Below are 14,144 nucleotides of genomic sequence, written 5' to 3'. Positions count from 1 at the left end.
ATTGAATACATAACACACCAGGATCAAGTATCACAGTTATTTGGTTAGCTTATGTATACACCGGATTGATTATTGTGTTGTTTTTCTGTTTACAGTCAAACACAGTTAACTAAGTGCCCAAAAGTGCTTCCAATTTCATTCCTCCCCAAAATACTTAGCCCCATGATAAAAATAAGTGACAAGTATTCTTACCTGGACACAGACATGCGGGTGTAGCCAAAAAACTTTTCTGGATGCTGCCTCAAATCTCTATATAGGGTCCTAAATTGACCCTTCCGGCGCCGCTCTTGTAGCATGGGATGCACCCAGTATCTCCTTGTCCTTGGCCTACATCTCATATATGCTGCTACACAGAGCAATAACAGCACATCAGGAAACATTTTCAAAAACAAGTCACTCTTCTCTCCAAACCACAGTGTCACCTCTCCTGAACTAACCCACAATGTTGTTAAGGACCCCACCCTTTTTATATTGGGTTTTTTACTTCAATTGCTCAATGTGCTTCACATGTGTCATCAATATATCGCACTTTAACCCTTTGTTTAAGGTCTTTCTACCTCTTTTCCTGAAAAACGCAAAACGCTTCCAAAAACGCTTGCAAAAACGCACGCAAAAAACGCAAAACGCCCCCAAAACGCCCCAAAACCGCGCTATCAAAATGACACTAAGCGGTTCAAAAAACGCTAGCGTTTTGCGGATCTGCTTGCGGTTTTTGGTGTGCATCAGCCCTATTGCTATGGGTTTTTTTTACAAAACCTCATTGCTCCAGTGTGCACAGACACATAGGATAACATTAGCAGCAGATTTAAAAACTCAAAACGCTCAGAAAAACTCCTCTGGTGTGCACCAGGCCTCAGAGGGCAGGCAAGCTGGTAAATATACACAGCATGATGCAGAGCTTGCCTGGAGGGTCTGTGGGCAAAAATCTGTCTGGTCTCTCCCCATTGTTATAATGACTGCATGTGTGGATAAGGTGTTAAACAAGTTGAAAAGTTTTTGACAGTCCCTAGACTCCAGGAGGGCTGCTTTCTGACTTGTGTGGGAGACTGGCAGGGACAGGAGTCCTATTACAGGCAAGTAGCCTCTGTGTGATGTGGGACTGCAATACAGATAAGCTCTCTGCTCCATCTCAGGCTATTCTCAGTCTCTCTCCACTCCTCCTCTCTCTAAGCTAGTGCACGCCAAAATTGCAATAGCAATCGCTAGTGATTTTCAGAGCGATTTTTGAATGAATCACTCTGAAAAATGCTACATGCGGTATACCTGCGATTTTGAAAAAATCACAATGCTGCTGTGAGAACACCGTCATAGGGTAACATTAGCCAAGCGCTTTTCAAATCACTGTCGATTTGAAAAGCGCTCAGAAGCCCTCTTGGTGTGCACCAGCCCTCCCTCATTCACCTTTCTTTCCCTCTTCCCCTTGTGCTGGGTGTGTCTTCTTCTGTCATACAGGAAAGCTAAATAAAAGTGCAATCCTGGTGAGGCAAATTATTATTATTATTATTTAGTATTTATATAGCGCCGCCATCTTCCGCAGCGCTGTACAGAGCATATTGTCTTGTCACTTAACTATCTTCTTCCTTCTCTTTCAGCTTTTCTCTCCTCAACGTTTCTCTCCTTCTCTGCATAAGGTCTCAGACATGCTATGAGTGCTTTTCTGAGCGATTTTACCGCGATCATGATTTTACCATGATTTTAATGCAAGTCAATGGAAGCCTTTTTTAAAGTTCTGATGGCTAAAAAGTGCTCATAAAAGCTCTTATAGTGTCTGAGCCCTCAGTATTTGTGCGCTGCGGGTAAGTTGGGCGCCAGGAGCGCCGAATGACGGCTCTTCCTGCTGCCACTAAACTCCCTGGTGTGCTCATAAAAGCTCTTATAGTGTGTCTGAGCCCTCAGTATTTGTACGCTGCGGGTAAGTTGGGCGCCAGGAGCGCTGAATGACGGCTCTTCCTGCTGCCACTAAACTCCCTGGTGTGCGGATAAAAGTGTCTGAGCCCCTAGTATTTGTATGCTGCGGGTAAGTTGGGCGCCGGGAGCACCGAATGACGGCTCTTCCTGCTGCCACTAAACTCCCTAGTGTGCGGATAAAAGTGTCTGAGCCCCTAGTATTTGTATGCTGCGGGTAAGTTGGGCGCCGGGAGCACCGAATGACGGCTCTTCCTGCTGCCACTAAACTCCCTGGCGATGTTAAATACTATTCCCCCTCCAAGTCGTTGCAACTCAGTGGGAGGTGTAATTTGGGGTACGGTGATCACCGGAGCCCCGGATTTCCCTTACGCGCCCCGCGCAGCATATTATTGCTGCTATGGGGCTCCTAGTTTGGGTAACCGGTGCTGAGCGCCGTGCACCAAAACCACCTGCTTTGCCTTCTCTCACCTCTCTCCAATCTTGTTATTAGAAACCATAATCTAAAGCTGGCCATAGATGCATCAATTGTTACAGGCAGATTCTTTCACTATGATCGACTCATAATGGCTTTTCCACCTGTCAGTACTGAGTATGGATGTGGCCTATAGGGTTTCATACTATAGTGAAGTGGGTTGTGTGCAGGCAGTGATTCACTGCCACTGACCACCAATACAAAGCAGGTAAGCAAGGCGTGGATGTTGGGGAATGAAAACCGTGATGGAAGGAGGGATACTGAAACTTTGGAAATTGGCATTAACGAGGCAGGGATCATGGTGCCAGCAGGAAGGTCAGTAAGGATGTGTCTGGTAATGGGGGAGGGGATATCCGAGGTGGAAGAGGGGCATATTTGAGGGATTAGTAGAGATGGTGGCGAAGGGGAGAACATAAGTGTGTGTGTGTGGGGAGGGGGAGGAATGAGCTCTGCTTTGGGGAATTAAAGTGGCCATACATCTGTTGACTTGACAGCCGATCGACCATCCGTTTTGATATTATCAGATAACAATTTTGGGTGGAAATTGGTTGAATGTATCAATCTGAGATGTTGGGAAATCTCAGGCCAATGTGGTTGTCAGGTGCGATAATCACGGCATGCGATAACCACGAATGATAGACACGACGTAAACTCCGACCGTTGTCCCTCAAAATGTATTATGTGCACCCGTTGCCTGTATTTCTGCATTGGCGCTCCACATGATTACTGGCATATATGACGTGGGGTGTGTGTGTGATGTCATTTGGGCTGGGGCTGCCATGATAACTGGCCTCTGGTTTGTGTTTCCCCCTAGGCCAAAAGGTCCCAGTCCTCCCCTGCTCCCGTCCCAGGTTGAACCAACAAAAATCTGGTCACTCTACCTACAGTAAAACTTTATCTAAATCTGTCTCTGACTGTTTCTTTCATGTGTAAGTGCTTTAGAAAAAAGGGCTTGGGTCAGAGAGCTCAGAGAAGCTCTTTTGCATAGATAACAACTGAAGCTTCTTAACTCTTCCTGTACTGGAAACAATATGAGACTCATATCTCTGCTGCTAATGTTCTGTTTCTTAGCTGTAGTGCACATACAATTCATTATATCATAAGTTTATTTTCACTTCAGTTTCCCTTTAAAGAGACTCTGAAGTCTCCCCAAAAAATCCTGTTTTTACTTTAAAATCCTATTTAACATAATTGCCCCTCCTAAAACGCCCAATCCCCGCCACTGAAAACTCGATTAATCATCCCAAACTCCCCAAGGCACACTGCAGGACTCCTTCCTCATAGAGGCAGAGCTTTGGGCAGCTCTGCCTCTACACTTGTCCATCAGCGCGGATCGCTGCCCCCTCCCCGCCCCTCTCAGTCTTCCTTCACTGAGAGAGGTGGCAATCAGCGCTGATTGACATGCATGGAGGTAGAGCTGCAGCCCAAAGCTCTGCCTCCCCCGGCAGCAAAATACACGACCAAGAAAGTCGTGGATTCTGCCCGGGTGAATAATGAAGTTTTCAACCACAGAGATGTGGCATTTTAGGAGGGGCAATTATGTTAAAGAGGATTTTAAAGTAAAAACCTCATTTTTTGGAGGCTTCAGAGTTTCTTTAAGAAGTTAGCCTACCATGGATGCAGCATATAAAATACAACCTCCATGGCATAGTGAACGTTGCTGAGATATGGCAGCCATATTTGATGTATGAACTCATTGGGGGTTTTAGTTTTGCAATATCCAAGCATGGGGGGGAATGTCTACACCTTGTCAGGAGAAAGTCCACAGAGATGGTGGGTGGTGGTTGTGTTGTGTATCACCGGGTTACCAAACAACATCAGTAGAGAAGAATACTATGCCCGAGCCACCAGTGTGGCCACCTCAGGGACCTGCCTCAGCCTTGTCAGGAGAAAGTCCACAGAGACGGTGGGTGGTGGTTGTGTTGTATATCACTGGGTTACCAAACATCAGTAGAGAAGGACACTGTGCCCGAGCCACCAGTGTGGCCACCTCAGGGACCTGCCTCAGCCTTGTCAGGAGAAAGTCCACAGAGCCGGTGGGTGGTGGTTGTGTTGTGTATCACCGGGTTACCAAACATCAGTAGAGAAGAATACTATGCCCGAGCCACCAGTGTGGCCACCTCAGGGACCTGCCTCAGCCTTGTCAGGAGAAAGTCCACAGAGCCGGTGGGTGGTGGTTGTGTTGTGTATCACTGGGTTACCAAGCATTAGTAGAGAAGAATATTATGCCCGAGCCACCAGTGTGGCCACCTCAGGGACCTGCCTCAGCCTTGTCAGGAGAAAGTCCACAGAGCCGGTGGGTGGTGGTTGTGTTGTGTATCACTGGGTTACCAAGCATTAGTAGAGAAGAATATTATGCCCGAGCCACCAGTGTGGCCACCTCAGGGACCTGCCTCAGCCTTGTCAGGAGAAAGTCCACAGAGACGGTGGGTGGTGGTTGTGTTGTGTATCACTGGGTTACCAAACATCAGTAGAGAAGAATACTATGCCCGAGCCACCAGTGTGGCCACCTCAGGGACCTGCCTCAGCCTTGTCAGAAGAAAGTCCACAGAGCCGGTGGGTGGTGGTTGTGTTGTATATCACCGGGTTACCAAACATCAGTAGAGAAGGACACTGTGCCCGAGCCACCAGTGTGGCCACCTCAGGGACCTGCCTCAGCCTTGTCAGGAGAAAGTCCACAGAGACGGTGGGTGGTGGTTGTGTTGTGTATCACTGGGTTACCAAACATCAGTAGAGAAGAATACTATGCCCGAGCCACCAGTGTGGCCACCTCAGGGACCTGCCTCAGCCTTGTCAGGAGAAAGTCCACAGAGACGGTGAGAGGTTGTTGTGTATCACCGGGTTACCAAACATCAGTAGAGAAGAATACTATGCCCGAGCCACCAGTGTGGCCACCTCAGGGACCTGCCTCAGCCTTGTCAGGAGAAAGTCCACAGAGCTGGTGGGTGGTGGTTGTGTTGTATATCACCGGGTTACCAAACATCAGTAGAGAAGGACACTGTTCCCGAGCCACCAGTGTGGCCACCTCAGGGACCTGCCTCAGCCTTGTCAGGAGAAAGTCCACAGAGCCGGTGGGAGGTGGTTGTGTTGTGTATCACCGGGTTACCAAACATCAGTAGAGAAGGACACTGTTCCCGAGCCACCAGTGTGGCCACCTCAGGGACCTGCCTCAGCCTTGTCAGGAGAAAGTCCACAGAGCCGGTGGGAGGTGGTTGTGTTGTGTATCACCGGGTTACCAAGCATTAGTAGAGAAGAATACTATGCCCGAGCCACAAGTGTGGCCACCTCAGGCACCTGCCTTAGCCCAGTAACTCATGTCACATTATCTGCAGGTTCTGGATGCCCGGGCAGCCTGATGAGTGGTTTGGCCATGGTCTCGGGGGAGGAGAAGATTGTGCCCAAATGAAATTTGGAAATGATTGGAATGATGATCACTGCAGCAAAAGCTTCCGGTACATGTGTGAGAAGAAATCAAAGACCTCCAGATGATCACTCCTCATCAGCCGAAACACTACAGAGAAGATACGCCCATACGCCAATCACTCCTCACCCACCGAAACACTACAGAGAAGATACGCCCATCCGCCAATCACTCCTCACCAACCGAAACACCACAGAGAAGATACGCCCATCCACCAATCACTCCTCACCAACCGAAACACCACAGAGAAGATACGCCCATCCACCAATCACTCCTCATCAACCGAAACACCACAGAGAAGATACGCCCATCCATCAATCACTCCTCATCATCAAACATACTACAGGGGAGATATGTCCATCCACCAGTCACTCCTCCTCCTCCAACATACTACAGCCACCAATCACTCCTCATCCTCTAACATACTACTGTATTATACTCTGCACTGTTGTATGTCCAGTCTGTATGACCTCATGCTTCTTATTACATCATATTATGAAGTATGGCCCCTGGTATGTTTGTATTGCATAATGTGGGGTGTCAGCGTTGGCTCCTCCTCTTTTTCCTTGTCATGATGATGGCTCATATTTGCCTGTGTTTGATATTTTGTACTATTCTCATGTTTGTTTTGTGTTGGGAAATCAAATAAAAAATATATGAAAGAGAAGATTGCGAGCCTCTCTGCCGAGGACACTGAAGTGGTGCTGGGGGTTGGGCTCAGGTTGTCCTGTTTTTCCTTCAGTAAAGTCAGCGCTGGTCTAATAGTTCAGATAATGCAGTTCCCCATCAGTATATAATGCGCTGTGCAACCTCTCCGTAATGCAAGAAGTGTGGTACCGCCCCAGACAGGAAATAACATCCAGGCTTACCAGCCCAGAATAACCCGCATTATAAGGGTGTCAATCCGTAGTGGTGGTTGGTCAGTGGTCACTGTCCGCAGGTCCGGGTGCTGTGATGGTTTAACCTCAGAATCTTAGATCTCCAACAACTTTTTTTTTTCAACCTGTGACTGCTTTGCCTGTAACTTTGTGCATGAAGTCATCAGAACATTGCTGCAGACTGAGACACTTTTTTTTTACAAACCCTGGGGAGCAGGGACAGTGTACAAATTCCAAAGTTTGTATAATTCCTTATCTAAAAACGGTACAGAGCAGACAGGTTTTTTTTAATGTTATGTTTTATGGGACCCAAAAAATGATCAGTTTTTAGCCTGTAGGGAGTGCCCCCTGAAATAATTGCCTCAGGATACGTCATGGTAGATCTGGCAGTATGAGTACCAGACATTAATAATGGCAGTATTTGTATAGCGCCTTTCTCCTGTCGGACTCAAAGCGCTTGCGAGGCAGCCACTAGAGCGCACTCAGTAGGCAGTAGCAGTGTTAGGGAGTCTTGCCCAATGAACTCCTTACTGAATTACTGGCTTACTGAACAGGCAGAGCCGAGATTCGAACCCTGGTCTCCCGTGTCAGAGGCAGAGCCCTTAACCAGTACACCATCCAGCCACTGCATGTATATGTGTGTATGCTTCCTCTCAGCTGACACATTATTCTATTTCCTGTCACAGCAGCGACTCCCTTAGTAGTGAAGTAGCAGAGCTGAAGACAGATAGAGCATTGTTTATCTCCCTCTCCTGTCCTACTCTGCAATCAGTGACCTATTGCTCAGCTATCAAAAGGCATCAACTAGCTAATAAGATAATTGTAACCTGTTACCCTCCATATCGGGGTTCAAACAAAGTATAAGAAACACAGCAGCGCTCACTCTCCTTGCGTTCCACATGGGGTAGCAGTATTTTGGTGCTCAGTGCCAAGCACAGAAGCTGGGTGCCGTCATTTGGCTCACTTTGTGCCCAGCTCACTGGCTACGTTACAATAAGTACGCCCATATGGGGCTGAAGCAATACACACACCCAGCTTATCTTCCAACACACAAGTTTGAAATTAGTTGATCAGATTGTTGGTACCTGTGTATGAGCCTTGAGATTTGAGTTCATGGGGGAGAAGGAATGGAGGGTGGCTGACCAACTATATTGTCTTACAGCTGGAGTTCTTTTTCCCAGATGGGCCTGTACTGGCATGTACAGTGGCAGGTTAACCAATCTCTGGCACACAGTGTTGGGGCTAAGGTCCATCTTACCACAGATGCCTGGTCTTCAAAACACGGGCAGCCAGGGAAGGTACATAACCGTCCTTCACTGCCTACTGGGTAAACATGGTGGGAAAAGAACGACTGTGTGGCTGTTGAGTGGAGTCTGTGTCACCACCACGTCTTGCAAGCAGGCCAGCCAATTGTTCTCCTCATACTTCTTGTCCTTTATCTTCAGGTTCTTCCTAGGCTGTGTCCTCCTCTTCCACTGCAACCCCCATGCTCCTCAGTGTCTATTACACCATCCACGTACAATGGTCTCATGCTGTGCTGTGGATGTTGTCCACTCTGCAGGCACAGGCCAATGAGTGGCTGACCCCACACAACCTCAGTGTTGGCAAGGCTGTGTGCGAAAACGGAACCAATCTGTTGTCTGCACTGAGAATGGGCAAATTGACTCACATGCCTTGTATGGTACATGTGTGATCGTGCAGCATTTCATGGCCAAGTACTCCATATTGCAGGATCAGTGCTGCTCAACACGATTCCGGATATCCAGGTAGACTCGGATAGCCAAACTCTTTTCAGGTATCCGATTCGGTTTCAGATTTTGGATTTTTTTTTAAATCCAGAAAGCTATCTGCGGATAGTTTCACTCCTTATCCAGATATCCGCCACCTCTCCCTCATTAGAATTTGTAGGATGTCAAAAGCATGCTCACATTGGCCAGGATTCAAACCCAGGTCATGTGCTCAGAAGGCAGCTGTGCTCACCATTATACCACCAAAGCCGGCCTAGCATCAAGCCTAGCATGGAGCCTAGCATGAAGCCTAGCATGGAGCCTAGAATGGAGCCTAGCATGAAGCCTAGCATGAAGCCTAGCATGAAGCCTAGCATGAAGCCTAGCATGGAGCCTAACATGGAGCCTAGCATGAAGCCTAGCATGGAGCCTAGCATGAAGCCTAGCATGAAGCCTAGCATGGAGCCTAGCATGGAGCCTAGCATGAAGCCTAGCATGGAGCCTAGCATGAAGCCTAGCATGAAGCCTAGCATGGAGCCTAGCATGAAGCCTAGTATGAGGCCTAGCATGGAGCCTAGCATGGAGCCTAGCATGAAGCCTAGCATGGAGCCTAGCATGAAGCCTAGCATGAAGCCTAGCATGAAGCCTAGCATGAAGCCTAGCATGGAGCCTAACATGGAGCCTAGCATGAAGCCTAGCATGGAGCCTAGCATGAAGCCTAGCATGGAGCCTAGCATGAAGCCTAGCATGAAGCCTAGCATGGAGCCTAGCATGGAGCCTAGCATGAAGCCTAGCATGGAGCCTAGCATGAAGCCTAGCATGAAGCCTAGCATGAAGCCTAGCATGGAGCCTAGCATGGAGCCTAGCATGAAGCCTAGCATGGAGCCTAGCATGAAGCCTAGCATGAGGCCTAGCATGATGCCTAGCATGAAGCCTAGCATGAAGCCTAGCATGGAGCCTAGCATGAAGCCTAACATGGAGCCTAGCATGAAGCCTAGCATGGAGCCTAGCATGAGGCCTAGCATGAAGCCTAGCATGGAGCCTAACATGGAGCCTAGCATGAAGCCTAGCATGGAGCCTAGCATGAAGCCTAGCATGAGGCCTAGCATGATGCCTAGCATGAAGCCTAGCATGAAGCCTAGCATGGAGCCTAGCATGAAGCCTAACATGGAGCCTAGCATGAAGCCTAGCATGAAGCCTAGCATGGAGCCTAGCATGAAGCCTAGCACGAAGCCTAGCATGGAGCCTAGCATGGAGCCTAGCATGGAGCCTAGCATGAAGCCTAGCATGAAGCCTAGCATGAAGCCTAGCATGAAGCCTAGCATGGAGCCTAACATGGAGCCTAGCATGAAGCCTAGCATGGAGCCTAGCATGGAGCCTAACATGGAGCCTAGCATGAAGCCTAGCATGGAGCCTAGCATGAAGCCTAGCATGAAGCCGGCCTAGCATGAAGCCTAGCATGGAGCCTAGCATGGAGCCTAGCATGAAGCCTAGCATGGAGCCTAGCATGGAGCCTAGCATGGAGCCTAGCATGATGCCTAGCATGGAGCCTAGCATGAAGCCTAGCATGGAGCCTAGCATGAAGCCTAGCATGGAGCCTAGCATGGAGCCTAACATGGAGCCTAGCATGAAGCCTAGCATGGAGCCTAGCATGAAGCCTAGCATGAGGCCTAGCATGATGCCTAGCATGAAGCCTAGCATGAGGCCTAGCATGGAGCCTAGCATGAGGCCTAGCATGGAGCCTAGCATGAGGCCTAGCATGAGGCCTAGCATGGAGCCTAGCATGAAGCCTAGCATGGAGCCTAGCATGAGGCCTAGCATGAAGCCTAGCATGGAGCCTAGCATGGAGCCTAGCATGAAGCCTAGCATGGAGCCTAGCATGGAGCCTAGCATGAAGCCTAGCATGAGGCCTAGCATGGAGCCTAGCATGAAGCCGGCCTAGCATGGAGCCTAGCATGAAGCCTAGCATGAAGCCTAGCATGAAGCCTAGCATGAAGCCTAGCATGGAGCCTAGCATGGAGCCTAGCATGAAGCCTAGCATGAGGCCTAGCATGGAGCCTAGCACGGAGCCTAGCATGAAGCCTAGCATGATGCCTAGCATGAGGCCTAGCATGAAGCCTAGTATGAGGCCTAGCATGGAGCCTAGCATGGAGCCTAGCATGGAGCCTAGCATGGGGCCTAGCATGAGGCCTAGCATGGAGCCTAGCATGAGGCCTAGCATGGAGCCTAGCATGGAGCCTAGCATGGAGCCTAGCATGGAGCCTAGCATGAAGCCTAGCATGAGGCCTAGCATGGAGCCTAGCATGAGGCCTAGCATGGAGCCTAGCATGAAGCCTAGCATGGAGCCTAGCATGAGGCCTAGCATGAAGCTTAGCATGGAGCCTAGCATGGAGCCTAGCATGAAGCCTAGCATGAGGCCTAGCATGGAGCCTAGCACGGAGCCTAGCACAGAGCCTAGCATGGAGCCTAGCATGGAGCCTAGCATGGAGCCTAGCATGAAGCCTAGCATGGAGCCTAGCATGGAGCCTAGCATGAAGCCTAGCATGGAGCCTAGCATGGAGCCTAGCATGAGGCCTAGCATGAAGCCTAGCATGAAGCCTAGCATGGAGCCTAGCATGAAGCCTAGCATGGAGCCTAGCATGGAGCCTAGCATGGAGCCTAGCATGAAGCCTAGCATGGAGCCTAGCATGGAGCCTAGCATGAAGCCTAGCATGGAGCCTAGCATGAAGCCTAGCATAAAGCCTAGCATGGAGCCTAGCATGGAGCCTAGCATGGAGCCTAGCATGAAGCCTAGCATAAAGCCTAGCATGGAGCCTAGCATGGAGCCTAGCATGAAGCCTAGCATGGAGCCTAGCATAAAGCCTAGCATGGAGCCTAGCATGAAGCCTAGCATGGAGCCTAGCATGGAGCCTAGCATGAAGCCTAGCATGATGCCTAGCATGAAGCCTAGCATGGAGCCTAGCATGGAGCCTAGCATGGAGCCTAGCATGGAGCCTAGCATGGAGCCTAGCATAAAGCCTAGCATGGAGCCTAGCATGGAGCCTAGCATGAAGCCTAGCATGGAGCCTAGCATAAAGCCTAGCATGGAGCCTAGCATGGAGCCTAGCATGGAGCCTAGCATGGAGCCTAGCATAAAGCCTAGCATGGAGCCTAGCATGGAGCCTAGCATGGAGCCTAGCATGGAGCCTAGCATGAAGCCTAGCATAAAGCCTAGCATGGAGCCTAGCATGGAGCCTAGCATGAAGCCTAGCATGGAGCCTAGCATAAAGCCTAGCATGATGCCTAGCATGGAGCCTAGCATGAAGCCTAGCATGGAGCCTAGCACGAAGCCTAGCATGAAGCCTAGCATGGAGCCTAGCATGAAGCCTAGCATGGAGCCTAGCATGAAGCCTAGCATGGAGCCTAGCATGAGGCCTAGCATGGAGCCAAGCATGGAGCCTAGCATGAAGCCTAGCATGAAGCCTAGCATAAAGCCTAGCATGGAGCCTAGCATGGAGCCTAGCATGAGGCCTAGCATGGAGCCTAGCATGGAGCCTAGCATGAAGCCTAGCATGAAGCCTAGCATGGAGCCTAGCATGGAGCCTAGCATGGAGCCTAGCATGAAGCCTAGCATGGAGCCTAGCATGGAGCCTAGCATGGAGCCTAGCATGGAGCCTAGCATGAGGCCTAGCATGGAGCCTAGCATGGAGCCTAGCATGAGGCCTAGCATGGAGCCTAGCATGAAGCCTAGCATGAAGCCTAGCATGGAGCCTAGCATGAAGCCTAGCATGGAGCCTAGCATGAAGCCTAGCATGAGGCCTAGCATGGAGTCTAGCATGGAGCCTAGCATGGAGCCTAGCATAAAGCCTAGCATGAAGCCTAGCATGAAGCCTAGCATGGAGCCTAGCATGAAGCCTAGCATGAAGCCTAGCATGAAGCCTAGCATGAAGCCTAGCATGAAGCCTAGCATGGAGCCTAGCATGAAGCCTAGCATGAGGCCTAGCATGGAGCCTAGCATGAAGCCGGCCTAGCATGAGGCCTAGCATGGAGCCTAGCATGAGGCCTAGCATGAGGCCTAGCATAGAGCCTAGCATGGAGCCTAGCATGAAGCCTAGCATGGAGCCTAGCATGGAGCCTAGCATGGAGCCTAGCATGAGGCCTAGCATAGAGCCTAGCATGGAGCCTAGCATGGAGTCTAGCATGGAGCCTAGCATGGAGCCTAGCATGAAGCCTAGCATGGAGCCTAGCATGGAGCCTAGCATGAGGCCTAGCATAGAGCCTAGCATGGAGCCTAGCATGGAGCCTAGCATGGAGCCTAGCATGGAGCCTAGCATGAAGCCTAGCATGAAGCCTAGCTTGAGGCCTAGCATAGAACCTAGCATGGAGCCTAGCATGGAGCCTAGCATGAGGCCTAGCATGAAGCCTAGCATGAAGCCTAGCATGAGGCCTAGCATGAAGCCTAGCATGAACCCTAGCATGGAGCCTAGCATGGAGCCTAACATGAAGCCGGCCTAGCATGTACTATTGTGATATACCCAAGAGAAAAATGACTTCAGACAGATCATGTGCCCCCCTGGATGATGCTGGTGTAACACACACAGCAAAGGACAGCAATTTGAAGTCTGGAAGATTCCAGGGTAAGGGTGGGAAGGATGGAAAGCTAGGTGGCCATGCAACCATTCCTGCTAACCTAAAGCTTACTTGTGTCTTACAACACATTGGCTTAAGACTTTACCAAATCCAATGCTCCAATATGGGGAAGCTTCGCTGTTTGCTGTTTTTTTTTTCTTTTTTAAAGTGTGGTGTCACAGTTCACTCATCTTTTCAACTACAAGAAAGGCCCAGGAGCAGTCTTAGCTACCGTAATATCTATGTTACGGCAGGGCCCTTATTACACTTTCTCTTACAGGGCTATGGAAACCGTTTTACCCATGTGATAAAGCGAGGTGCAGAAATGAAATCATGCCGCGCAGAGGATAGTGTCAATCCACCAACCTCGGAGTTATGGGCCCAGCACACTTCCACTGCACCACTCTGCTGCCACACAGGAAATGCTTCGTTGTAGGAAAAAGTGATGTTAAACTTCTTGGAGCAGACTTACTTCTTCCCTCCAAAAGACACACATACATCCCCATAAAATCATTTTAGCAGCAATTTTGTGTGCTCAGTGTCTGTGGTGCAATTGGTTAGCACATTTGGCTGTTAACTAAAAGGTTGGTGGTTCAAGCCCACCCAGGGATGGCCTTGCCTTTTGTGTTCAACAGTTGTCCGAAGAGAACCCCAGATAGCCATGTAAATTCATCTCTTTTTCTAATGCAGGGGGGTGCAGTGGAAGCGTGCTGGGCCCATAACTCTGAGGTTGATGGATAGAAACCATCCTCTGCTAGTTATGATTTCATTTTTGCACCTCGCTTCATTGCATGGGCAAAATGGTTTCCACAGCCCTGTAAGAGAAAGTGTAATAAGGGCCCTGCCGTAACATAGATATTACGGTAGCTAAGACTACTCCTGGGCCTTTCTTGTAGTTGAAGAGATGAGTGAACTGCAGGGGCGGACTGACCATTAGGGCACTCGGGCACGGACCGAGGGCCCGTGGTCAGGGGGGGCCCGCCGCCCGCCAGAGAACCCTGAGCACGAGGGGAGACAGCCAGCGAAGGAGGGCGATGGGCATAGCAGCAAAGAAGGGGGGAAGTTTCCCCCCCCCCCCCTTCCCTCACCTTGGGGCCCCCCTTCCTGGCTCTCCCCTCCAGAATCTGTAA

At 49.9% G+C, this 14,144-nt stretch overlaps 1 protein-coding gene across 2 annotated transcripts in view; it reads left to right on the top strand.

The window, feature by feature from the left end:
* The window catches only part of LOC137560825 (asialoglycoprotein receptor 1-like), a 216,960-nt gene extending 210,492 nt beyond the window's left edge, over window positions 1–6,468 (top strand). For both annotated transcript variants that reach the window (XM_068271959.1, XM_068271958.1), the window contains exon 10: window positions 5,713–6,468. In XM_068271959.1, coding sequence (XP_068128060.1) covers window positions 5,713–5,869 — 157 coding nt within the window. In that variant the 3' untranslated portion in view covers window positions 5,870–6,468. The remainder of the gene's footprint in view (window positions 1–5,712) is intronic.
* Window positions 6,469–14,144: the final 7,676 nt, after the last annotated feature.

Source organism: Hyperolius riggenbachi, chromosome 3 (genome assembly GCF_040937935.1).
Source record: "Hyperolius riggenbachi isolate aHypRig1 chromosome 3, aHypRig1.pri, whole genome shotgun sequence".
In the NCBI taxonomy this organism is placed as follows: domain Eukaryota; kingdom Metazoa; phylum Chordata; class Amphibia; order Anura; family Hyperoliidae; genus Hyperolius; species Hyperolius riggenbachi.
Note: the sequence above shows the minus strand (reverse complement) of the source record. Positions and strands in the feature narration are given on the sequence as shown.